The sequence below is a fragment of the Moschus berezovskii genome, chromosome 26 (assembly GCF_049115385.1).
Source record: "Moschus berezovskii isolate FMDL1 chromosome 26, NW_MosBer_1.0, whole genome shotgun sequence".
Classification (NCBI taxonomy): Eukaryota; Metazoa; Chordata; class Mammalia; order Artiodactyla; family Moschidae; genus Moschus; species Moschus berezovskii.
This window is the reverse complement of record NC_142485.1, coordinates 23,941,845-23,969,227: the sequence shown is the minus strand read 5'-3', so window position 1 is coordinate 23,969,227 and position 27,383 is coordinate 23,941,845. Positions and strand designations below refer to the sequence as shown.

The 27,383-nt window shown below is 38.4% G+C and overlaps 1 protein-coding gene across 9 annotated transcripts in view; it reads right to left on the bottom strand.

Annotated features, from left to right (window-relative positions):
• The window catches only part of TUSC3 (tumor suppressor candidate 3), a 209,305-nt gene that overhangs the window by 2,838 nt on the left and 179,084 nt on the right, over positions 1 to 27,383 (bottom strand). For 2 of the 9 annotated variants that reach the window (XM_055416514.2, XM_055416507.2), the window contains 3 exons: positions 18,397 to 18,495; positions 14,055 to 14,145; positions 3,060 to 3,122 (listed from right to left, as the gene is read on the bottom strand). In XM_055416514.2, the coding sequence (XP_055272489.1) occupies positions 3,104 to 3,122; positions 14,055 to 14,145; positions 18,397 to 18,495 (209 nt within the window). In that variant the 3' untranslated portion in view covers positions 3,060 to 3,103. Of the gene's footprint in view, positions 1 to 3,059; positions 3,123 to 14,054; positions 14,146 to 18,396; positions 18,496 to 27,383 lie in introns of those variants that run through there. The other 7 variants (XM_055416510.2, XM_055416512.2, XM_055416509.2 and 4 more) reach the window with 7 other exon arrangements.

Here is a 27,383-nt window from a genome sequence, read left to right as displayed (position 1 = left end):
ACTGCCATGATCAGAAGTAACATTCCTCAGAGCATTAAGATACTGCTGCTGTTCCATCCAGCTAATCTTTTAACAACAGTGGTGGCAAAGCAGGTATATATATATATATATATAAAAAAACATGTAGATGAACACTTTGGCTTTCTCTGTCCTCAGATATAAGGTTGCCCTGAAAATAAAGCTAACTGACAGTTAAAAAAGAAAACGTCACCATAAAATATTTAAAACTGTAATGAAAGCTGCAAAACTTATAACTTAAAAAACACCTGACAATTTACAGGTTTTTTTTTTTTAATAAAAATAGTCTGAACATTTCAAGCTATGGAATACGAAAGATCACCTTTTATAATACTACTATCATAAAAGCAAGAATATGACCCATTATGATCATTTTATGCTTGCTAACTTTTTGGTTCTGGAAGGATTAAAAAGGTTCTAATTTTATATGAAGGCAATGGCAAGCCACTCCAGTACTCTTGCCTAGAAAATCCCATGGATGGAGGAGCCTGGTAGGCTGCAGTCCGTGGGGTCGCTAAGAGTCAGACACGACTGAGTGACTTCACTTTCACTTTTCATTTTCATGCATTGGAAAAGGAAATGGCAACCCAACCCAGTGTTCTTGCCTAGAAAATTCCATGGACGGATGAGCCTGGTGGGCTTCCATCTATGGGGTCACACAGAGTCGGACACAACTGAAGTGACTTAGCAGCAGCAGCATGATTATAACAATAACAGTGTATTAGGGAACACGGGTTTGGAGCAGGGATGAGCCTGGCTTTGGAGCTGAGGCTGAGGTGACAGTGTGGTCTGAGGTCTGGTTCTAGGCCTTAGGTCAGAATTTGGCATGTCTGTTGGGGCTGAGAAGTCATCTCAAAGGAAAAAGGAAGACTCTTGAGAGTCCCTTGGACTGCAAGGAGATCCAACCAGTCCATTCTAGAGGAGATCAATCCTGGGTGTTCACTGGAAGGACTGATGCTAAAGCTGAAGCTCCAATACTTTGGCCACCTCATGTGACGAGTTGACTCACTGGAAAAGACTCTGATGCTGGGAGGGATTGGGGGCGGGAGGAGAAGGGGACGACGGAGAATGAGATGGCTGGATGGCATCACCAACTCTATGGACATGAGTTTGAGTGAACTCCGGGAGTTGGTGATGGGCAGGGAGGCCTGGTGTGCTGTGATTCATGGGGTCGCAGAGAGTCGGACACGACTGAGCGACTGAACTGACTAAGAAGTGTCATGTTACAAAATCCAGGGCATAAGATATTCAAGAGGAGATGGTTAACTAGAATCCTAGAAGGGTTATGTAGGTTGCCACATGAGAAAAGGCATCTGGGTTTGATTACTGGGTGGCCACTGGAGACCATATTACGTGTAAAACATGTTCCTTTTCTCCTCCTGTGAATTATGAAGGAGGCACCAAACAGTGGTTGGCATTTTGTTTAGACTTCTCTTAGAGTAATTAATTCACCTGTTCCCCAGTGTTTTAAAACATCAGAATGGATGCAGTGCTCTTGAATGAATGAATTCTGTCCAATTGAGATCAGGTTAAATTCTCTACCGAGATCTTTAGCTGGCCAGAATTTTCTTGTCTAAGGTTCTCACTTCCTGTTCTCAAACTGGGAAAGAAGTCAGAGACTTCTGGTCATGTCCTGGCACTCGTGTCACACAGAGATAGCTTACATGGATAAGGGGCAGCTACTGATGTCATCTTGGAGCCAAAAAGTGTAGAAGGGAGGAAAAGCCTTGGTTCTTTACTCAGAACAAGGATAGGCCACTAGCGAGTTCACACCTGTTCCCCTGGCCTTGGCGTTAGTAGAACTTAATGATTCCCTGTTCTTGGGATTTTCTAACCTTCATCTTCACAAGAGTTCTAAGGGGATGTCAGGGAGAAGTACATGAAGGCTGCCAACCAGGCCTCTTTGGCCAGAAGCCTTGGGGGCTCTCTTCTTTGTGACAGAAACTTACCAAACCCTAAAATGTCTTCAAGTCTGAAGTATATGATCTAAAATTAAGGCCTAAAGAAATTCAGGATTTTATTAGGAGGTGGAAAACAGATCTTTGGGAGCAGCAAGCTTTCTGTATCTGTAGCTACACAGGGTGAGAGTTGTCAAGTCTTACAACTGCTAAGGGCACGTCTCTACAGCCTACACAGAGGGGGACGTTTTGGAAGAGGCTGGTAACATTATCGTTCATAACTCTGTGTGGTCAGAAACATGGATGCTGGGTCTGGGGAAAAAGACCAACAGAGCTTGTATGTGGGAAGAGGTTGGCGGTCAGATGAAAAACAGAACTTTGGGATCACAGGAGCTTCCTCCTTGTTCCCTGCTTTCAGGGATTGCTGAATGGTGGAGTTTCTGCTGGAGTAAGAAAATTGTATTTACACAATGGAAATAAGCCTCCAGGGCTTCCTTTGCTGTGTGTCTCTGCTTAGACCATGTCTTCTGAGATCTGAGGGGTGGGAATGTGCGCTGCAAAATCAAAAAGCCTAGATTCTGAGTTGTCTATTAAAATCACGTTGGATTTATATAGAGGTTCCTAATATCTAGTTTTGAATTACCAAATGTTCATTAAAAAATTAGTCCATGTTTAGAAGACTTATATTTTATTATTCTGAACATTAAGACTTATATTGTTAGTGGGAAAAGGCATCTGACTACATTTTTCCTCGGCAGAATTCAATATATTTCTGTCAGCTGTATAGTTCTGTTTTCTTCCCTAAAGTAATAAAACAGAAATAACCAAATGCAATCATATTTTGTTTGAAGTGGAGGGCATACGCATGCATATAAATATTATTGTTTAAAAAAAAATACTGTGCTTGTCAGTGGTTAGTTCTGTGGGCCAAAGTCTGTCACTGGGAATTTTATCCAAGGACTTGTTCCTGTAGCAGCTAAGTACAACAGCATGAGACTGGAATATGAGATCTCACAGTTCAAAGTTATCTTTCATTTGTAAAACAATAGTCTGCCACAACTTGTCTTACTTATGAGATAAAGATTATGGTTGTTATCTGAAAGATGAGGAAAACTGAGGCTCAGAGAAGATGAAAAGACTTGCCTGAGGTTACAGTTTTAAAGTGCCATGGTCCAAATCTGATCTTCTCACTCAAAGTCCAGATCACTTTCCAATACACCACAGTGAAATACAACAATATGGAAAAAATAGTCCTTGAGATTCGATTTCCACTTGTAAAATAGTATTACAAAGACTTAGCACTGTATTCTTTATGTAGACACTCTCCAGACCTCACTGACTCATCTCTAAGTCTTTGGTCCTTCATGATATTCTTCAAAGCTGGAACTCAGCATCAGAAAGGCAATCCCAGCGAAATTCTTATCAATGGCACATACCGTGGGTTGATCGCCACACCATTGCTGTGTTTTCTATTTGTATAGCTTAAGACTGTTTTTTATATTTTCCCTATAGAGGAAAGATCTAATCTAAGTAAGATATAGAAATGAATGGGATATTGTTACATACTGCATGTCCTGGGATTTTTTTGCCTTGCTGTGCTGGTTCATTAGTATACGTGCCTCAAAATTCATCAGGAGTGTCTTTCATGTCTAGCTATTATTCTGTACTTTCCATTATGGAATGTTGATCAATTTTTTTTTAAAACTCATTATTTCTCAAAGTAACTCAAAGGAACCAAAGACATCATGAATTACAGGTATCTTGTTAATAGTTTCTATGTCTATTGTAAGCTTAATCAGTGTATATTTTTTGATGCCGGCCAGCTCAGGGTCGATCTGAGGTTGCAGTAAGTATCTTTAAAGCCCAGGTTTCTGAAACACTGCACACGCTGCGCCCCTGCAGTGTGGTGGGACATCCATGGGGGTGCCATGTGATGTGCATCCACCTTCTGGAGTTGTGCAATGTGGCAAACCAACGCTCTTCTGTCCACTATGTTTCTATCTTAATGGTTCCTGTTGCATTTAGATAAGGAATAAATAAAAACATGCTTCTGAGTAAACATAGTCAATGAGTAAGTACACGATGAGCGCCTGCTAGGTGTGCAGCACTCTGGAGATATAAAATGGCATAACCATGACCTTCTGTAAAGTACCTTACAGTACTCTAGAAAGAAAAGAACTTCAACACACGAAAGTTACGTATGGATAATTAATGAAAAAGGTAACGTGGTAAAGTGCTCTTGAATAACCAAGCGCTGAAATGGCTAAGGACAGGCGAGAGGTAGGTGAAGTAATTTCTTCTGAGAGCCTGCAACATTTCATGAACTATAAATTGATGATGTAATTTATCCCCTCAAAATTCTCATATACATATTAATTATTATGCCAAGTTTACAAATGAAGAAATAAGCTTAACGAAGTTGTTATCATACTTTTACAGGTGAGGAAAAATGAGACTGAGAAGTTAAGTAACTCCAAGTCCCAAAGTTAGTGACGAGGGAGTGTAAGATTCAAACCTGTATCTATGCCTGCTGGGCCAGAGTTCTTAACTGACATACAAAATGATATACTGAATTTGGACTCATGTCTTGGATTCTAAATATTTTCCCATTATACCACACCATCTCTCTAAGACAACTAAAGAATCATAAACAGGTAGCAAAGAGAGAGAATTAGTACAGAATGTTCTATGCTATTTTCCTGCTCAGATAGAGACTTGATCTTTCAAATAGTTTTACAGAAATCTTTCTGAAGAAAACTTCTGAATCAAAGTGTGTCAGGGGCAACCAGTGGGAAAGTAATTACCTGTAAGAGATGACATTCATGTATGAACATGAGCATTTTGCTCTTGAAAATGGAACAAGCCCTAAAGCTAAACTTTATTTAATATACAAAATGAATTTTTGCTACCACTACAATTTCTTTTTCTGAACTATGGGTCAGATGGTAATTAGATCAGATTGTTAATATCTTTGTTATTCACTAATTTCAAAGGATTTGAGAGCCCAATTAAGTTCCTCAGAAGGTTCAGGGAAAATCTAATCTTCACCCCACTGAATCATGCAAATAAAAAATAACACTTGCTTAATTTTTAACATAAAAAAAGTCCTGCTCAGGAAAAATTAAATATAAATGGGTAAAATCTTTACATCAGAACTAATGATAATAATTAGCATAAAGTAGTTTTTGAGTAAGTAATACTATGTGCCACGTACTAAGTACTAGGCAATGTGCTAAGTGACTTACATCCATGATGTCAAAGTATGTAAACATTTCCCACTTAGAAATGAGAAAACCAAGTTTTAGAAAAGTTATTTAACTTTCCCAAAGTCTCTGAGTTAGTAATAGGTAGATTAAGGATTTAAATGATGGAAGTCTGCTTACTGAAACTTAAAAGATGATCTGGGAGAATTTAGTGATGGTATGAAAGTTGCTGATATACTGTAGGGAAAAAACCCTTAAGGCCAAAATGTGGGGAAGATTTAAGGAAATAGGGTAAATATGTAATAGACTTTTATTCCTTTCAGCAAGCACACAGTTCAACAACAAAAATATCAGTGTGAAGTACTGAGAAAATAAGAAACACACGAGTGTTTAAGGTTCTGTGAAGTTTAAAAGAAAAATGGAAAAGCAGAAAGACCATTCCGTACTGAAGAAATTAAAGACTGTCGATCAATTAAAAATTGTGAGGAAATAAAATATTAGTTTACAGACATCAGTGGCATTTCCGAGTATAAAAGTTAAAAATCACAAACCTAAAACACAGACATCAAAGGCCACCAGAGGGCTATGGCATTACACCCAAGAGTAGACTGTGGCATTGAAGCTAAAGCCCTTGCTAAAGGTGTTTTTCAATTAGCAGATGGAGTTATGTGCAAATGTGTATTTTCAGTAAAGGATATCTCGCATCTTATCCAGGATCAACCAGAGTAGGTAGAAGAAGGAGGTTTTTCCATTCTTTCAGAAGAAAACTGTTTTCTGTCCTGGCAGCTCATCTCAAGGGCATGGTCTTGTTTAAGAAAGTCTTTTTTTTCCCCTACAAGCCTACTTCAGTGTATATTGGTAAAAATGATTGGGGGTTGACTTAGCGCTGGGTCACCAGGGTTTATGATTCATGATAATAAGCACTAACTCCCTTTGAATATGTACATCCACACAGTTTTTTCAGTAATACGAGGCCAGGGCATATCTTCTGTATGGAATAGCCTTTCTCTTGTTATAATGATGGTGTCCAGAATCTTATTTTCTCCTTCCCTATGAACTGTCATTTTCCAATAGGAACAAGGTTTTTCTTTTAATCAAATCATATTATGCTGGTGCCACAGAAACATGCTGCTTGGATTGCAGTGTCCCTCCAGAATATGGTACTATGTTCATCACTGACTGAGGACTGAGCCTCTCTCACAGAATAGCTGAGGAGGAAAAGGTTTCTTTTTCCTTTTGTACTAACATCTCATCTTTTAACTCCTGGAAAAGGAAAAGGCTACCCACTCCAGTATTCTGGACTGCAGAATCCCATGGACTGTATATTCCATCAGGTCGCAAAGAGTCAGACACGACTGAGCGACTTTCACTTTCAGCTCTTCGCAGAATGACTTCTCTCTTCCCGTCTTTCATTTACTCCTCCTCTCTCTCTGGCTTCTGCATCACGTTTGCTTTTTTCCAGTGAACTAGCTGGATAGATACTTTCTTCCCCACCATGCTGCCTGGTTTCTAGAATTTAGCTCAGGGTTATTCCAATTCTCTGGTGTATATTCCCCCTCTAGTCCTCTGGGCAATATCTGCTCTTGATTTGTTGTTATTACTGTTCAGATGCTCAGTCCTGTCTGACTCTTTGCAACACCATGGACTGCAGCACACCAGGCTTCCCTGTCCTTCAACATCTACTGGAGCTTGTTCAAACTCATGTCCATTGAGTCGCTAATGCCATCCAATGATCTTGTCCTCTGTCATCCCCTTCTCCTGCCTTCAATCTTCCCAGCATCAGGGTCTTTTCTAATGAGTTGGCTCTTTGCATTTGGTGGCCAAAGTATTGGAGCTGCAGCATCAGTCCTTCCAATGAATATTCAGGATTGATTTTCTTTAGGCTGGTTTGATCTCCTTGCAGTCCAAGGGACTCTTGAGAGTCTTCTCCAACACCATGGTTCGAAAGCATCAATTCTTCGGTGGTCAGCTTTCGTAATGGTCCAGCTCTCACATCCATACATGACTACTGGAAAAACCATAGCTTTGACTAGATGGACCTTTGATGGCAAAGTAATATCTCTGCTTTTTAATACACTGTCTAGGTTTGTCACAGCTTTTCTTCCAAGGAGGTCGAGTCTTTTATTTTCATGGCTGTGGTCACTCTCTGCCCTGATTTTGGAGTCCAGGAAAATAAAGCCTGTCACTGTTTCCATTGTCTCCCCATCTATTTGCTATGAAGTGATGGGACTGGAGGCCATGATCTTAGCTTTTGAATGTTGAGTTTTAAGCCAGCTTTTTCACTCTCCTCTTTCATCAAGAGGCTCTTTAGTTCTTCTTCACTTTCTGCCATAAGCGTGGTGTCATCTGTGTATCTGAGGTTATTGCTATTTCTCCTGGCAATCTTTATTCAAGCCTGTGCTTCATCCAGCCTGGCATTTTGCATGATGTACTCTGCACAGAAGTTAAATAAGCAGGGTGACGATATACAGCCTTGATGAACTCCTTTCCCAGTTTGGAACCAGTCTGTTGTTCCATGTCCAGTTTTAACTGTTGTTTCTTGACTTGCATACACGTCCTCAGGAGGCAGGTAAGGTGGTCTGGTATACCCATCTCTTGAAGAACCTTCCACAGTTTGCTGTGATCCATACAATCAAAGGCTTTGGCTCAGTCAGTGAAACAAAAGTAGATGTTTTTCTGGAACTATCTTGCTTTTTCTATGATCCAACACAAAAAAATTTGCTGGCAATTTGATCTCTGGTTCCTCTGCCTTTTCTAAATCCAGCCTTAACTCTTGATATGAACAATATATTTATTATCATAATCGTTAATCATAAAACTGATAAAATTTCTGAGAAAAACTTTACTCTGAAGGAAAATGATGCAATGAATTGAAAACATATCCCAAAGCAGAATATAACGTTACTAGGGTAACCCTGGCTTATAATCATGGTTTAGATTAATAAGAGCATAAAAACATTCTAATGCAAAGCCCATGTTTTGTTCACAGTGCTCCCATCTGCCATATTTTGTTAGCTCAAAGGGTTGCTATAAATGTGATGAAAGGAACATATATAACCTGTCCTACCAACCTTACAAAGCAAGAAGATGAATGACTGGAGAGGGATGGTCTAGGAGGGCTGGATGGATTTATGGAAGCTTGATGAATGATGCATCACTGTATCCATGGAAAAGACACAATGCAGAAACAAGCAGAAGTTCTTAAGAATCTGAAGAGGAATACTAGGAAGCTTTAAAGTGATATGAGAAGAGACAGTGAAACTAAAAGAACGATTTAAGTAGGGTCACAGGAGGGCTGGATGGCTGAGTCCTGCAACAGCCCAGCAAATCACAGAGCTCGCGAGAGCTGGGCCACAGCTGGGTCCCTACCTTCACGTCTCTAATGCCATGTCCCACTCTTTCAGCGCACCTGTCTTACCAGGCTACTACTACTTCTCCTTTTTTTTAATGCTGGGTTCTGTTCTGATGCTGTTTCTTGGCAGCACTTTTAGGGGTTTTCATCTAAACTATGTCAAATTTCATATTCATAAGCCACCCTGGGGCGTAAGTTCCATCTGCCTTCCTACGGGACATTTCATCTTACTTCCAGTCCCGTGAGGCCAGCTGACAGCAAACCCCCTCCTCATTTAGCCTGGTGGGACCCTGACAAGGGGGTGGGATTGGGACCCAGTAAGCATGGTGGCAGAGAAGGCAATGGCAAGCCACTTCAGTACTGTTGCCTAGAAAATCCCATGGATGGAGGAGCCTGGTAGGCTGCAGTCCGTGGGGTCGCTAAGGGTCGGACACGACTGAGCGACTTCACTTTCACTTTTCACACATTGGAGAAGGAAATGGCAACCCACTCCAGTGTTCTTGCCTGGAGAATCCCAGGGACGGGGGAGCCTGGTGGGCTTCCATCTATGGGGTCACACAAAGTCGGACACGACTGAAGTGACTTAGCAGCAGCAGCAAGCATGGTGGGGGTTACATTCATAGGAGCATATACTCTGGTTCAGAAATGCTCACAATGAAAAGCTGGGGTGAGGCCTAGAATATGTATTTTAAAAAGCTTCTCAGGTAATTTACATGTCCACTTTTGTAAAGATCAAAGGATTAGTTTTATACAATCAATATTAAGTGACAGCTACTCCTTGGGAAAAGTACAACTTAAACTCTTCACATCATGACAAAATACAATGCTGTCAAATAACATGATTCTTGGAACTAGTAAAACTTAATTTTACTTGTTCTATCAGAGCAGTATCGTGACCAGGAACATCTAGATAGGAAACGCTATTCTTGTTGGATTGTGCCCCTCTTTGCAGGAAATGTTCCCTTGGTATCTCTAACTTTCTTGAAGAGATCTCTAGTCTTTCCCATTCTACTGTTTTCTTCTATTTCTTTGCACTGATCACTGATGAAGGCTTTCTTATCTCTTCCTGCTATTCTTTGGAACTCTGCATTCCGATGGGTGTATCTTTCCTTTTCTCCATAGCCTTTTGCTTCTGTTCTTTTCACAGCTATTTGTCAGACCTCCTCAGACAAGCATTTTGCCTTTTTGCACTTCTCAATCTAGGAGATGGTCTTGCTCCCTGCCTCCTGTACAATGTCATGAACCTCCGTCCATAGTTCTTCAGGCATTCTATCAGATCTAATCCATTGAATCTATTTGTCACTTCCACTGTATAATCGATAGGAATTTGACTTAGATCATATCTAAATGGTCTAGTGGTTTTCCCTACTTTCTTCACTTTAAGTCTTAATTTGGCAGTAAGGGGTTCATGATCTGAGCCACAGTCAGCTCCTGGTCTTGTTTTTGCTGACTGTATAGAGCTTCTCCATCTTTGGCTGCAAAGAATACAATCAATCTGATTTTGGTATTGACCATCTGGTGATGTCCATGTGTAGAGTCGTCTCTTGTGTTGTTGGAAGAGGGTGTTTGCTATGTCCAGTGCGTTCTCTTGGCAAAACTCTATTAGCCTTTGACCTGCTCCATTCTGTACTCCAAGGCCAAATTTGTCTGTTACTTCAGGTATCTCTTGACTTCCTACTTTTGCATTCCATTCCCCTATAATGAAAAGGACATCAGTTTGGGGTGTTAGTTCTAGAAGGTCTTGTAGGTCTTCATAGAACCATTCAACTTCAGCTTCTTCAGCATTACTGATCAGGGCATTTTCTTCAAGAAAATTAGAGATACCAAGGGAGCTTTCCATGCAAAGATGGGCACAATAAAAGACAGAAATGGTATGAACCTAACAGAAGCAGAAGATATTAAGAAGAGGTGGCAAGAATATCCAGAAAAACTGCACAAAAAAGACCTTCACAACTCAGATGATCATGATGCTATGATCACTGACGTAGAGCCAGACATCCTGGAAAGCAAAATCAAGTGGGCCTTAGGAAGCATAACTATGAACAAAAGCTAGCGGACTTGACGGAATTCCAGTTGAGCTGTTTCAAATCCCAAAAATTAAAAGCGTTTCACTCAATATGCTACCAAATTTGGAAAACTCAGCAGTGGCCATAGGACTGGAAAAGATGTTTTCATTCCAATCCCAAAGAAAGGCATTGCCAAAGAATGCTCAACCACACAATTGCACTCATCTTACACGTTAGCAAAACAATGCTCAAAATTCTCCAAGCCAAGCTCCAACAATACATGAACTGTGAACTCCCAGATGTTCAAGCTGGATTTAGAAAAGGCTCAGAAGAACCAGAGATCAAATTGCCAACATCCGTTGGACCATCAAAAAAGCAAGAGAATACCAGAAAAACATCTACTTCTGCTTCATTGATTATGCCAAACCCTTTATTGTGTGGATCACAAGAAACTATGGAAAATTCTGAAAGAGATGGGAATACCAGACCACCCTGAACTTCTTCCTGAGAAATCTGTATTCAGGTCAAGAAGCAACAATTAGAATGGGACATGGAACAACAGACAGACTGGTTCCAATCATGAAAGGAATATGTCAAGGCTGTATATTGTCAGCCTGCTTATTTAACTTATATGAAGAGTGCATCATGCAAAATGCTGGGCTGGATGAAGCACAAGCTGCAATCAAGATTGCTGGGAGAAATATCAGTAACCTCAGATATGCAGATAATACCACCCTTATGGCAGAAAATGAAGAGGAACTAAAGAGCCTCTTGATGAAAGTGAAAGAGGAGAGTGAAAAAGTTGGTTTAAAGCTCAACATTCAGAAAACTAAGATCATGGCATCCAGTCCCATCACTTCATGGGAAATAGATGGGTAAACAATGGAAACAGTGACAGACTTTATTTTCTTGGACTCCAAAATCACTGCAGATGGTGACCATAGCCATGATATTAAAAGATGCTTGGTCCTTGGAAGAAAAGTTATGACCAACCTAGACAGTATATTAAAAAGCAGAGACATTACTTTGCCAACAAAGGTCCGTCTAGTCAAAGCTATGGTTTTTCCAGTAGTCATGTATGGATGTGACAGTTGGACTGTGAAGAAAGCTGATCGCCAAAGAATTGATGCTTTTGAACTGTGGTGTTGAAGACTCTTGAGAGTCCCTTGGACTGCAAGGAGATCAAACTAGTCCATCCTAAAGATCAGTCCTGAATATTCACTGGAAGGACTGCTGCTGAAGCTGAAACTCCATACTTTGGCCACCTGACAAATAACTGATTCATTTGAAAAGGCCCTGATGCTGGGAAAGATTGAAGGCAGAAGGAGAAGGGAACGACAGAGGATGATGAGATGGTTGGATGGCATTACTGACTCGATGGACGTGAGTCTGAGTGAACTCTGAGAGTTGGTGATGGATAGGGAGGCCTGACGTGCTGCAGTCCATGGGGTTGCAAACAGTTAGACAGGACTGAGCGACCGAACTGAATTCAACTGATTCTTGTTGGATTAGGTGCTCTGATATGTAAGGAGAGCTGGAACTTGCTCTTTACCTTTCTTCCGTTTTCCGTCAACTAAATAGGTTTTAAGAATCACATAACTTACCACACTTTCCTTTTTATAATTTAGATACCTTTCACTGACACCGTAAATGCTACAGGTTGAAATGAATAAGTGTTTTTTAAGTAAATAAAAACTTGAGAAATAGAAATATTCTTCTACAGATTCTGTTAATGGAATACATGCAAGTCAAACTGAGATTCTAATCATACAGAACCATGATCCTCAATCTTAGGGTAGGGGATAAAAAGAACAGAAACTTCATCTTTCTTGGGCCTACTTCATCTTGGATTTGATTCTTCTGATTTCATATTTTCAAAACAAAAATGAGATAGCCAGACAATGTCAAGAATAAAAACCAAGAAACTGGAGACTTTACTTGGCCTTTCTTATTAAACTTCTTGCCCTCATGTTTTTTAAAAATTCTCTTATACTGCAGACCAGATTAAAAGCAGATGGTCCCACAGCTCACATCTTATATTCAGATTTCTTCTACTCCTTGAGTACATTTATTTTTAATGGATGTGAGAAGTCTTGGAAATGTGCCTCTGCCCATATGAGAAGATACAGAGGCAGGGTTGAAGTGTTTTACTCTTCATGATAAGCCCTTAATCAGATCTCTATGTCATGGGAATAGTTCTGTGCCCCAGATATAGCTATACATGGCTGCTATCACCTATGCAGAAACATTTTCTTTTTTTTTTTTCATTAATTTTTTTTATTTAATAAATAAAAAATTTAAAAATTTTTATTTAATAAATGGTACAAAGCACAATGCCAAAAACATTAACTGTTAAAATTTCACCAAATGAAAAAATACTATAGAATACACAGTTGTAAAAAGCTACATTAAGTTATTTTACAACTGCCTCAGGCTGCATAAAGAAAAAAAACCCAATACCATACCTAAGTTATCCCTCTCTCAAAGAGAAACATTTTCTTGAAGTAATTGCTCAGTTCACAATGGCAACCCACTCCAGTATTCTGGAGAATTCCATGGACACAGGAACCTGGCAGGCTACTAGTCCATGGGGTCACAAAGAGTCGGATACTACAGAGCGATTATCACACACTCACTCACCTGCAAGAGGGATGTAAATTATGAGATTTTATTTTCTGTCAATATATCATGAGCTCTACTATCTCAACAGAAAGTTCTCAAAATCTCGGAGAAAAGGGACCTTTAATTCTTCACTGGGAAGGAGGATGCTCCCTAGAGAAAGTGGAATATTTTTTCCTTTGAGACAAGCTAAGGGAGGAATGGTCAAGAAATGAATCTGTGCCTACTTCCTGACCTGGATAACTGTAATCTGGCACATCAGTTGTATTTTGCTTTAGTAACAATAATAGTTTGGTTATAATAACGTTGTTTCAGAATGAATTTTCAATATCTTCCCATCCCCAATTATCAAACGATGTTGAAGAAAATCTTAGGAGATGTTCTTTTATGACAGCTTGTAGTGACCAGAGATTCTTTTATCATTTCATTTTCCATTCATGTTGCCATTCCTTACTTGAAAAAGCTAAAACTTTGAAGAATTCAAAATATGATGGAGTTGAGTTTACTGGACACTGAACACAAGATTATATGAGAAAACATTTGTAAATGAAGTAAAAATCATGAATAGAAAAACCAAAACAAGAAGAAATTTTGATAAATTCCACAAAGTTGAAAACTCATTTTGTTATGTGTGTATGTCTGTTTATATATGTAATGTATACATACATATATCCACACACACATACATACATATGCATGCAACACATATCTAAAATGAAACTATGATATATGAGAGAGGGCAGGTACCACGCCTTATATATGCATCTCCTTCATATAATCTGTGCTGAACACATAGTAGGCGCTCCAAAATTTGCTTAACGGAGTTTAAGATTACTTGGCAAATAATGTAACTACTTTATATTAATCCTTAAATACATGTAAGAAACATAAAAACATGAAATTTGGTTTATTCTATTAGTTTAAAATGAAAACATTCATATTAGTATAATGATATTACCTGTAAGGGTAGCCGTGGTACTTGGAACGAAATATTGAAAGTAAAAAACTGAAGAAGAAGACCACCAGGCCTAATCCCACGAGACAAATAACTAGAAAGAAAGAGAAAATTCCATTAGTCTAGACACACACAACCCAAATGTTTATATTTTTAGAAAGCATTCAGTTAATTACACATACTTACATGTAACAGCTCATGGCACATACAGGTACCACAAACCAGATAATCATTATTTTCCACATTCTTCTCAATGACAATTTACTACTTGGAGTATGAAAACAAAACAAAACAAAAAAGTGACTGATCTGAGTTTTTGGGTTATATTCTCTTACCGAATTCCTACAAGAACTAAAATGCCCCCAGAAGGACCAAAACAAAACACAAGAAAACGTGATAAACCACAAATGAGATTACTGGCCCCTGCACTGTGAAGTACTGGCTATATTAGCAGAGACATCTACAGTACTGGAATGTGCAATATAATTTTATTTTCAGATGCCATGCAATATTTACAGAGAAATGTAATTTTAGGTGATTGGCTAGATTATTGCTTCAGTAAACGCCTGTTACTTACAAGTGATAGTTCATCCCAGCATACCGAAAGCCAGTAACAAAGGCTTGGGGTGTGAGAAAATACAGACTGTGTGATAGTCAAAGAGGGAAAACCAACCCTAAAGAGCCAGTGATAGTGTCAAGGTACTACTGTTCATTTTACAAAGGAATAAGAGGTGTATGTTACAGCAGAATACGCTAGGCTGTGATTTAGGTTCCAAGCGTCACTTTATCCCTCACAAGTTGACAACTGGGACATTTCTTTTCCTTTCTGTTACGGTTAGGAAGATTTTACTCTAATTTACTCTAACCAAATATAATATATATTATGAAATATATGCAGATACATCTACTAGATTTTTACTTAAATTTGCTATTAGTAAAATCTTTAAATGCTTAAAAATCTGAGCCAATTAAATGCAGGTATGTGTAGAATAAAAGAAAAAATATATTTAGAGAAATGGAAATTTACCTAAATCTGCTCTGTAAATAAGTTCTTTTAATAAGAAATACCTAAATATTTCTTAAGAATAAAACATGCGTGATACTTGTATCCTTTCATTAGTTTCAGGGAATTCTTTAGAAACACTGGACTATCTAATATGATTAATTTTAAAAGAAAGGGGGAGATAAAAGAGATTAAACAACTCCAAAACAGAAGAAAACAAGAGAGATGAAATAATTCTATATGCTTCTATAGTGATGAACTATAATTTTTAAATTATTCTAGCATATAAATTAGACCAGGTTTAATTACAATCCTGGCAATCAGTGGAGACTTTAGGAAATTGTCAAAACATGATCCAGAAGCCTGTTAGTCAGTTTTCCTTCAACTCTGTAGGAATATCACTCTCTCAGTTTTGAGAACAAATTGTGAAAAATCCTAAGCACTTAACAGCATTCAGGTGCAGCCTCTGTGACATTTCATATGTAATACACATGCAGGTGATTTAGGTCATACCTGAATGGCCTAGTGGTATTCTCTACTTTCTAAGTCTGAATTTGGCAATAAGGAGTTCATGATCTGAGCTATAGTCAGCTCTCGGTCTTGTTTTTGCTGATTAGATCTGATAGACAGAGTGCCTGAAGAACTATGGACATTGTACAGGAGGCAGGGATCAAGACCATCCCTAAGAAAAAGAAATGTAAAAAGGCAAAATGGTTGTCTGAGGAGGCCTTACAAATAGCTGAGAGAAGAAGAGAAGCTAAAGATAAAGGAGAAAAGGAAAGATACACCCATCTGAATGCAGAGTTCCAAAGAATAGCGAGGAGAGATAAGAATCAAGTGATCAAGGCAAAGAATAGAGGAAAACAATAGAATGGGAAAGACCAGAGATCTCTTCAAGAAAATAAGAGATACCAAGGAAACATTTCGTGCAGAGATGGGCTCGATAAAGGACAGAAATGGTATGGACCTAACAGAAGCAGAAAATATTAAGAAGAGGTGAAAAGAATACACAGAAGAACTATACCAAAAAGATCATGACCCAGATAACCATGATGGTGACTACAGCCATGAAATTAAAAGACCCTTGTTCCTTGAATGAAAAGCTATGAAGAACTTAGCATATTAAAAAGCAGAGACATTACTTTGCCAACAAAGGTCCGTCTAGTCAAAGCTATGGTTTTTCCAGTAGTCATGTATGGATGTGAGAGTTCGACTGTCAAGAAAGCTGAGTGCTGAAGAATTGAGGCTTTTGAACTGTGGTGCTGGAGAAGACTCTTGAGAGTCCCTTGGACTGCAAGGAGATCAAACCAGTCCATCCTAAAGGAGATCAGTCCTGGATGTTCATTGGAAAGGACTGATGCTGAAGCTGAAACTCCAATACTTTGGCCACCTGATGCAAAAAATCGACTCATTTGAAAAGACCCTGATGCTGTGGAAGATTGAAGGCAGGAGGAGAAGGGGACGACAGAGAATGAGATGGCTGGATGGCATCACCGACTTTGTGGACATGAGTTTGAGTGAACTCCGGGAGTTGGTGATGGACAGGGAGGCCTGGTGTGCTGTGATTCATGGGGTCGCAAAGAGTTGGACACGACTGAGCAAGTGAACTGAACACTTGATATGCACCGTGGGAAATGTGTCTCAAAATGTGATCAAGTAAAACAGAAGCTTACTTGATTCTATTTACTTGATTCTATGTGGTGGAGCAAAGTAATGGAACTGAGGTACAGGCACATGGGGAAGGAAGAGGACTCGGAGAGGAGTCAGTGGTGACCCAACAAACCATGCACTGCAGCCGTTCCCAGATAACATACTTGTGAGAAGAAAGAGCTATGAGGGCACAGACGGATTCTGACCTGGGCAACAGTAAATCACAGCACTTGCATTATATCCAAAATAAAAACCACACTGGAATCAAAAGGGCTAATTTCAAAATATGTTTCCCATTCCCCACTCCTCTCTCTCCCAGGCACTCGCTTGTGCCCTCTCTCGCACACACACAAATACAGTAGGTGGGGGTTGAAGTGATTTTATATATATTACACACTATCTTAATGTGATAGGACGCATGATAAATATATGAACATGTAAGACTTTGTCCTTATATAAATACTACTTGTTGGTCCCAAGAACATCACATTCTTTATGCAAATGATAAATCATAAAATGATGCTCTGAACAATGATTAACTAAACAAATTACTGCATCCAATGCTTCTGTGGTTTCTTTATAACAGTATGTAAATGGCATCAGGGGAAACTAGGGTAAAGGATCTCTTACATCCAAAATGTTTCAACACTAAAGATCCCTAAGTCTGCACTGAGAAATCACCATGACTGACTCAATTCACGTCGCCACAGCTAAACTTCCCAAAAAGAAAGTAAGTCTGGATTTTTAAACTTTTTAATAAATTAAGACTCTTCTCCAGATGCCTATGTTCCTCATACATACATTCTGGATTTTAATAGGGTTCAGAAATGCAAAGCATATTGATAAAAAAATTAACTACAGGTTTGTGGAGGCATAATCATAAACTCACATAGGGACTTTATATCAATTATGGAAAGATTTGTGGCAGGGAATACTGAATTTAAGGCTCTCTGACCTTCCTTGACCCGTGCTCCTGAGAGCAGAAGATTTTTCCTATGTGTTTTTCCCTTTTCCTGCCAAAAACACTTCATAAAAATGTGTAATCTCTTATTGGAACTCCCTGAGGGGAACAGTTCTGTCAAAGGATAAAATAGTCACCTTGTTAAGACACAAAGCTGAAACTCGGTAGAGTTGTGGAATTTGGAAAATCACTGGAAAAGGCAAAAACCATGAAAAAGATGGAACCACAAAATGCCCCCTTTCAAAATGTAGCTCAAAAGAGGTTTAGGAGGTAGCTGGAAGGCACTGTAATACTTCGGGGTACAACACTCATGCACAAACTGCTCTGTCTGCATCAATCCTTGAATGCACCGATGACTCTTGTGGCACAGGGGACATATCATTAGCCTGTAAAACCTCTGAAGACGCTGTCCCTAGAACTTTCCCCCTCTTCCTGTACGGGGGACATGACCAAAGAGACCATAACTTCAGCAGAGATAAATTAAACCACCCCCGACAAGGGTGAATAACAGCTTTTCTTTATATCCAATTCCACAGAAAATCACCAACCCCATTTTGGAAGAAATGTATTTTTAAATATTTGCGCACACACCACACATCCAAGAAAGAGAAAAAAGTAAGAAGAAACACCGCGGCTGTCTTCAAACCAGAACCTTTCTTTAGAAGTTCGTTTACAAACGACTTTTATCTATTTCCCATTTGATTTGAATGCAGCTTGACTAAGAAACTTACAAGGATACCAACACAGAGACTTACTCCGTCGTTTTCCAACATCTCCCTTGGATGTTGCCGCTTCATTTAGAAGAACCATCCCCATGGTGATAGCAGCATCTATAGCAGTTGTCAAGGAAACATTAGAAATAGATGCAAATAAAATCTATTAATTGTTCTGGACCTGAACACCATGTGTTCTGTACCAGAATGACTGAATTACACACGCACACAGAGGTGAATGCAACTTACTCTCCTGATATAAAATTACTGCTTTCAATGTATTTAAATAAATATGCCTTGATTTTTAGACTGCATAACCTCAAACTTTGCTTTGTGAGATTTTTAAGGTCTAATTCTAAATGCTCTTAAATTCCAGGACTTTAATACTGCACATGAATTACATACTCTCAAAATCAATAATGATATTTCACCTTATACATAAAGATATACATACACTAGTTACACTTAGAATGACATTTCATTGGGTAAACACAGAAAAGTAGAATATACTCAGCATGGAACCAACCAGCCAGCCTTGCTGGATGCCTAATATGTACAAGAGAGAAAGCTATTAAATACCATCCCCTTGGCCTGACAAAAATGTTTCTGTTGTTCAGGTCCAAAGTCATATGTGCCTCTTTGCAACCCCATGGACTGTAGTCCGCTGGGCTCCTCTGTCCATGAGATCCTCCAGGCAAGAATACTGGAGTGGGTTGCCATTTCCCTCTCCAGAGCATCTTCCTGACCCAGGCCTCTCCTGCATTGGCAGGCAGGTTCTTTACCACTGAGCCACCAGGGAAGCCCACCTGACACACAAATATACATACCACTAAACTTTTAGGAAATTCATGATAACAGTTTGAAAACTTCTGAAATTTAGATAATTTTAAGTTTTTTGTGTTTCAATTGTGTAGTGATGGGGATGTTTCCAATATCAACTGATAAAAAAATTAAAAGCTTGTTTCACTGAAACTGCTGATAGAAAATTTACTGCTTAACTTAGTTCTCTGAAGCAGATTGATGGGACTGATGTAGATCCTTAGAAAGGAATTCAATTAGGATTCCCCTTCCATTTTTTTCTGGCAACACCCTTTTATATTCATGTATAATTGTAATCTATCCATTTAAGTGTACAGACTTGAACTACTGACAATTCACACAGACTTCTGGATTAATTTATCTCAAAAACATTTTCTGTAAATATTCAAAACATAAATCACATTTTAAAATTATTTTATATGGACACTGCAAACAAAACAAATATTTATTTTATGATGCCATCTACTAAGTAACTTCCAAAATTCTTTCCAAAATATAACATTGGGGGAAATAGCACTATTTTTTATTTCTGGGGGAAAATAAAGTTTAGAAATTAAATGCTTTAAAATTTTAACTAGATGAAAGTTGTATATTAAAACATTCTCAGGATAAAACTGGATACATAAACACCCATGTGTACATTGTATGTAAGTGTTATTAGCACACAGAGACATAAATATTCACTTAGGAGACATTTTTAAGCAAATTACATTTTATTGGATATTAACTATGGTCACTCAAGTGTAACATACCCCTGTTAATATCTTTGTAACGTGTATATATATATATATATACTTTTTTTTTTTTTTTAATACTATTCCCTCTGTAGGGCTTCCCTGATAGCTCAGTTGCTAAAGAATCCGCCTGCCATGCAGGAGACCCCAGTTCGATACCTATGTCAGGAAGATCCACTGGAGAACGGATAAGGCTACCCACTCTAGTCATCTTGGGCTTCCCTTGTAGCTCAGCTGGTAAAGAATCTACCTGCAATGTGGGAGAATTGGGTTCGATCCCTGGGCTGGAAAGATCCCCTGGAGAAGGGAAAGGTTACCCACTCCAGTATTTTGGCCTAGAGAATTTCATGGACTTTGTAGTCCATGGGGTAGCAAAGAGTCAGATGTGACTGAGTGACTTTCACTTTGTCAAAAATTGCTTTGTCACTTTGTCCCTCTGTATATTTGAAAACTACGTGACCAACGAGTTTCTCATTTGATTGCTTTTGAACGTCACACAAATTCAAACAGTGTTATTACAAAACTGTAAGATTTTCATCAGAGTATAATGATTGTTATTGCTTATCTTACTCATGGGCATTTGTTTCCAAGTGTTTGCTATTACAAATACTCCTACAAAGAATATCTTCTTATATATACATGTGAAATATTTTTTCTAGAGCCTACACCTAGAGGTAGAGTTTTTTGAGAGGCTGATAAATGTAGTTTCAAATTTACTAGATATGATCATATTCTGTAAAACAAGTAGTGTTAAAAGTTATTTTTTTACACTGCACTAACACAGTATTGCTGAACTATTGATTTTATCAAACTATTGAGTAGGGATCTGTCTCACTAGTGAGTCAGAGTTTTATCTTTTGATATGTTAATTCTTTTTGCTTCATTTTTTGTATTGTATTGTGCTTTTATTTTTGCCCATTTTCCTATATTTGCCTTTTCTTATTATCTTAGAAGATGCTTCAGTTTTTTCTGAATATGAATGCTTTGAAGTGTTATATACAGATTCTTGTACTTGTCTTTTTATATTGTTTCCTTATGCAGAAGGTTGTCATTTCAGTATGGTCAAAATTGTTATTCTTTTCCTTTATGAGCTTTGGTTACTGTTTCTTACTTATGAAATTAATTCCTACCCCTAAGTCCTAGAAATACTGTTAGTTTTAGATATACAGTATTAAGTGTCCGGACATTTAAATACGTTAGGAACTAATAATCACCAGATGTCTAGTAACCACATGTCCCATACAAAGTTATTAAATATTATCAACCACATTCCTTATGATGTATATTACATCCCCATGACTACTTTAAAACTGTTTAAGTCTGTACCTTCTCATCTCCTATTTTGCTCAAGCCCTCACCCAGCTGCCCTTTGCAACCACCCTGTTTTCTCTATCTATGAATCTGTTTTCGGTTTGTTGTTTGTTCATTTGTTTTTTTAGATTCCACATACAAGTGAGATCATAAAGTACCTGTCTTTCTCTACTTACTTCACTTAGCATGAGCTTTTATTTTTTTTTGTTTGGTTTTGATTTTCTTTTTTTTTTATAATTTATTTTTTATTGGAGACTAATTATTTTAAAATATTATATTGGTTGGTTTTGCCATACATTGACATGAATCCGCCCCGGGTGTACATGAGTTCCCCCTCCTGAAGAGACACAGATGTATAGAATAGTCTTTGGGACTCTGTGGGAGAGGGTGAGGGTGGGATGATTTGGGAGAATGGCATTGAAACATGTATGTTGTCATATGTGAAACGAATCACCAGTTCAGGGTCAAAGCATGAGCTTTTGGATTCATCCATGTTGCAAATGGAAAGATTTTTCTTTTAATGGTTAAGTGTTTATGTGTATCTGTACATCGTATCTTCTTCACCCGTTCATCCACTGATGGACATTTTGGTTGTGTCCATATCTTGGCTACTGTAAATAACGCTGCACTGAGCAGCGAGGTGTATATATTCTTCTGAATTAGTTTTCATTTTCTTCAGGTAAATATTCAGAAAATTACTGAATCATATGCTGGTTCTATTTTTAATTTATTTTTTAGAAACTTTCACACTGTTTCCATAGTGGCTGTACCAAATTAGATTCCTCCAATCCTCATCAAGGTTTATTTGTTGTCTTCTTGATGACAGCCATTCTGACAGGTGTAAGGTGGTACCTTCCTTGGATTTTATTTGCAGTTCCTTGATGATTAGTGATTTAGGCCATCTTTCCACGTGACTGTTGGAATTATGTCTTCCTTAGAAAAGAGTTTAGTCTGCTCAAGTCCTCTATTTCTAAGCTGTGTTGTTTGTTTCTTGACACTGAGTTGTATGAGTTGTGTATCTGGATATTAACTGCTTATTGGATATATAAACTGCAAATATCTTCTCCCATGCAGTAAGCTACCTTTTCATTTTGTTGATGGCTTTTTTCCAATGTGCAAAAAGCTTCTTAGTTTGACGTAGTCTCACTTGTTTATATTTGCTTTTGTTTGCCTTGCCTAAAGAGACAGCCAAAAAATTATTGCCAAGACCCATGTCAAAGAGCATCCTGCCTGTGTGTCTTTTTTGAGGAATTTCATGGTTTCGGGTCTTACCTTTAAGTCTTTAATTCATTTTGAGTTTATTTTGTATATGGTGTGAGAAAGTGGTCCAGTTTTCTCAACGCCATTTATTAAAGGGGCTATATTTTTCCCACTGTATAGTCTTTCTTTTTTGTAGCTTAATCAACCATAAGGGCATGGGTTTATATCTGGGCTCTCTAGTCTGTTCTGCTGATCTGTGTCTCCATTTTTGCGCTGATTCTATACTGCTGTTATTACCATAGTGTTAGTTTGTTTTTAAACCAACTTTAATATTTATTTATGTTGGGCTGTGCGGGGTCTTCGTTGCTATGTGGGCTTTTCTCTGGTTGTGGAGAGCAGGGGCTACTCTCTAGCTGTCGTGCGTGGGCTTCTCTTGTTGCGGAGCATGTTTTCTAGGCCATGCAGGCTTCAGCAATTACGGTACATGGGCTCCGTATTTGTGGCTCACGGTCTCCAGATTGTAGGCTTAGTAGCTATGGCACCAGGGCTTAGTTGCCGTGTGGCATGTGGGATCTTCACAGACTAGGGACTGAACTGGTGTCCCCTGCATTGCAAGGTGAATTCTTAACCACTGGACCACCAAGGAAGCCACACAGCTTTTTAATATAGTTTGAAATCAGGGTCTATGATACCTACAGCTTTGTTCTTCTTTCTCATGATTGCTTTGGCTAAACAGGGTCTTATGCAGTTCCATGCAAATTTTAATTATTCTAATTTTGTGAAAAATGGCACTAGTATTTTGAAAAGAATTGCACTGAATCTGCAGATTGCTTTGGGCAGTATGGACTTTCTAGTATCTTTAACATAAGGCAGGTAATGTCCTTCTTTTCCTCAGAGTACTCTTTCCTCACAGTGAGATGGAAAGTTAATAATCTAAAGACCTCTAAATGACCTCCAGGTGGCACCTCATTTGTACCCTGATCCACTTCCTATTGCTCTGCCCTTGTTGGCTCTTACTCGTGTCCTTGGTATTTTTTCAACAAGAACCCTCTGCCTCAGGATCTCTGCACTTGCTATTTCTCTGTCTGAATGCTATTGCCCTCAATGTCCATAACCTACTCCCTCACTTCCTCTGGGTTTTTGATCAAATGACAGTAGAGAACTTTGAACACTGTACTTCTTATCCTGCTTTATTTTTCTCTATTAACATTCTTTTTTAAAAGAAATTAAGGACTTGTATCCTTCTTATTTATTTACTGTCTCTCTCCTGTCACTACAATGTTAGTCCCCAAAGGGTAGGCACTTTATTTTGTTCACTGTCTTACCCAGTACCAACCAGGCTCTGATATACATGATTGTAATCCTCAGTTTACACATAGGGAAACTGAAGCCATCAGAGAGATCCAAGTAACTTGTGCAAAGCCACAAAGCTAGTGAGTAAAAGGTGCAAACAAAAAGAACATAGAAGCAGGATGGTAACAGGGTTAGAAGAAAATGATGAGGCAACAGCAAAGGAACAAAATAGTTAAATCTGTTTAACAATGTATATCTTTATGCAAAGCATAAAATTTTGCATCAAGTGAAAATGCACTTAGCAATATAATTGCATCTCTTTACAAATAATAAGAGAAATTCAGGGAAAGAAAGATAATAAAGAGTTAAAAGCAACTGTCTTGGGGTAATAAGGATGTGGGGTTTTGTTTTCTATTATTTATACGCTACATAATAGTAGTTTGCAAACTGTTTCTGTGAAGGCCCAGAATATAAACATTTGGGGCTATGCACGCTGTACGGCGTATTGTTACTACTCAGTTCTGCTACTGCAGTGCAGAGTAATCACAGACAATTCACAAATGAACAGGTGTGGCTGTGTTCCAATAAAACTTAATTTATAAAAATAGCAGTCAGGCTGGAACTGAACCTCGCTGGTCCTAGTTTGCCAACCCCTGCTATAGAGGATCTGAGACAGAGCCAATGATACTCTACACTATTACGTCTGAGAGGAAGTTAGCTTTGCTCTTACGTGAAAATAAAGAAATGCAAAAATCCTTGTGCACATGATCTCAAAATAGGAACTTTAAAGCACAGAGATTACTAGATACAGGTGTTACATACAACCCCAAAGTAAAATACTTTATTAGAGAGCAGCAGGGTCAGGGACTAAGTGTGAGTTTTCTACTTAGAATGTTTCCTGCAAAAGAGTTTTCTAGTTATTAACAAGGAAAGGGCTGTAAACCTACTTTAAACCTGATGGCTGTAACTGAGAAACCTGAATTACACTAAATGGCTTTAAACTGGCCAAACCTCTTTTATCTAAAAACACTTTTGAACATAAAAACTTTGAGTGTTGAGAATTATTTAGGTCAAGTTCTATTCTGTCAATGAAAATAATTTTTGGTAAAAGAGAGCCTACATAATACTTATTATTTGGGGGAAAAATCACATTTGTAATGTAAACATTTTTAGATAATGAACTGATTTATAATGGCAAGCCACTCCAGTACTATTGCCTAGAAAATCCCATGGATGGAGGAGCCTGGTTGGCTGCAGTCCATGGGGTCGCTAAGGGTCGGACACGACTGAGCGACTTCACTTTCCCTTTTCACTTTCACACATTGGAGAAGGAAATGGCAACCCACTCCAGTGTTCTTGCCTGGAGAATCCCAGGGACGGGGGAGCCTGGTGGGCTTCCGTCTATGGGGTCACACAGAGTCGGACACGACTGAAGTGACTTAGCAGCAGCAGCAGCACTGATTTATAAACAAAGGAAGAAGCTTTGATTTTAACATCTGTCAGAGTTAACGTGTAGGTCTTCCTTTATTGGGTGGAAGGCTGACTGATTAATGAAAGCTCCTACAAATCTCTGAGAGATTCTGTGTCAAACTCTGGAATAACAGATACTTTTCTGTCATTAAACTGATGGGTGTAACCATCTGACCAAGACTTATTAAAGAATCTTGACATTAAGAGAATAAGAGATATAAATATATACCAGCTAAATGGTAATGTTCCTGAAACTTTTTCTGTTGTCCTGAGATTAATGACTATGTCTACATAGACACAAACACACACACACCTTTGCTCTACTTCATGTATAACTTTGCACATCTGTCTTGATGACTATCGTAACATTATACACTTCAGCTACTATGCACTCTCCAGTCCCCTGCTTATACTGTTCATCACTTACTGCTAAAAAAGTCAAAATACTGACATGATCCTACATAAAACAGGAGCTGCTATTTGTGTAAATAACAAAATCCACAGAAAATGAATATCCTAGAAATGTATGTGCACAGAAATGCACATACATTTGCATTACATTATAATCCATTCTCAATCACAAATGATGTTAGGTTTACTGTGGCTCTTAAGAGACCCAGGATTGTCAGCTTAAAGATAAATGTGAACAAATGTTGGGAAAAAGTCAGCACGTTATAGAAGACTTTATCTAAAATATCTTCAACTTGTATCCATCACTAATTTTTTTATATAATATGTTTCTCCTTGGATATAACACATTAAAAGAAATATTTGCTATCATAGATTGAAAATAAGTCAAACTATACTCTCGTAATAGATGGAAAACAAATGTTTTTCTCATAGGAAAAGCAAATGTGATCTTTATGAGAACACATACTTTTTTTTTTTTTCAGGGTTGCAGTGATTTTTATTTTTTTATTTTTTTGTAGTTAATTTATTTTTTATTGGAGGCAAATTATTTTACAATATTATATTGGTTGGTTTTGCCATACATTGATATGAATTTGCCCCGGATTTACATAAGTTCCCCCTCCTGAACCCCCCTCCCACCTCCCTCCTCCCTTTATCCTCCCTCTGGGTCATCCCCGCATGCCAGCCCCGAGCATCCTATAACATGCATTGACCCTGAACTAGTGATTCGTTTCACGTATAACAACATACGTGTTTCAATGTCATTCTCCCAAATCATCCCACCCTCACCCTCTCCCATAGAGTCCCAAAGACTGTTCTATACATCTGTGTCTCTTTTGCTGTCTCGTATACAGGGTTATCATTTGCATCTTTCTAAATTCCATATATATGTGTTAGTATACTGTATTGGTGTTTTTCTTTCTGGCTTACTTCACCTCTGTATAATAGGCTCCAGTTTCATCCACCTCATTAGAACTGATTCAAATGCATTCTTTTTAATGGCTGAATAATACTCCATTGTGTATATGTACCAAAGCTTTCTTATCCATTCGTCTGCAGATGGACATCTAGGTTGCTTCCATGTCCTGGCTATTATAAACAGTGCTGCAATGAACATTGGAGTACACGTGTCTCTTTCAATTCTGGTTTCCTCGGTGTGTATGCCCAGGAGTGCAATTGCTGGATCATATGGCAGTTCTATTTCCAATTTTTTGAGGAATCTCCACACTGTTCTCCATAGTGGCTGTACTAGTTTGCATTCCCACCAACAGTGTAAGAGGGTTCCTTTCTCTCCACATCCTCTCCAGCATTTATTGCATGTAGACTTTTGGATAGCAGCCATTCTGACTGGTGTGAAATGGTATCTCATTGTGGTTTTGATTTGCATCTCTCTGATTAGAACACATATTTTTAAATATTTAGAAAGTTATTACTGCTAGTATAATCTTTGCCTTTGATATGAGAACCTTTACTTCTAATTAATATTTATCTCATGTCATCTTGACATCCCAGAATTTAGAGATGTGCAGAATTAAGGGACAGGTCAGAATTTGTATACTCGACAGTAAAGCCAATCCGAGAACTTGTGTGTCTGGTTTCCACTAGCATGTAGAACATGTCTTGGTGAATTTAGATCAGATTCAAATTTCTTAGCAACGTATGGAAAGATACTATCCAGCCAACTAACGTTTCATCAGTCTGCCCTGCACAGCATGTTTTTCTGCCTGTTATACCTTCCACTGGAACATTCTCGCTCACTCATACTGC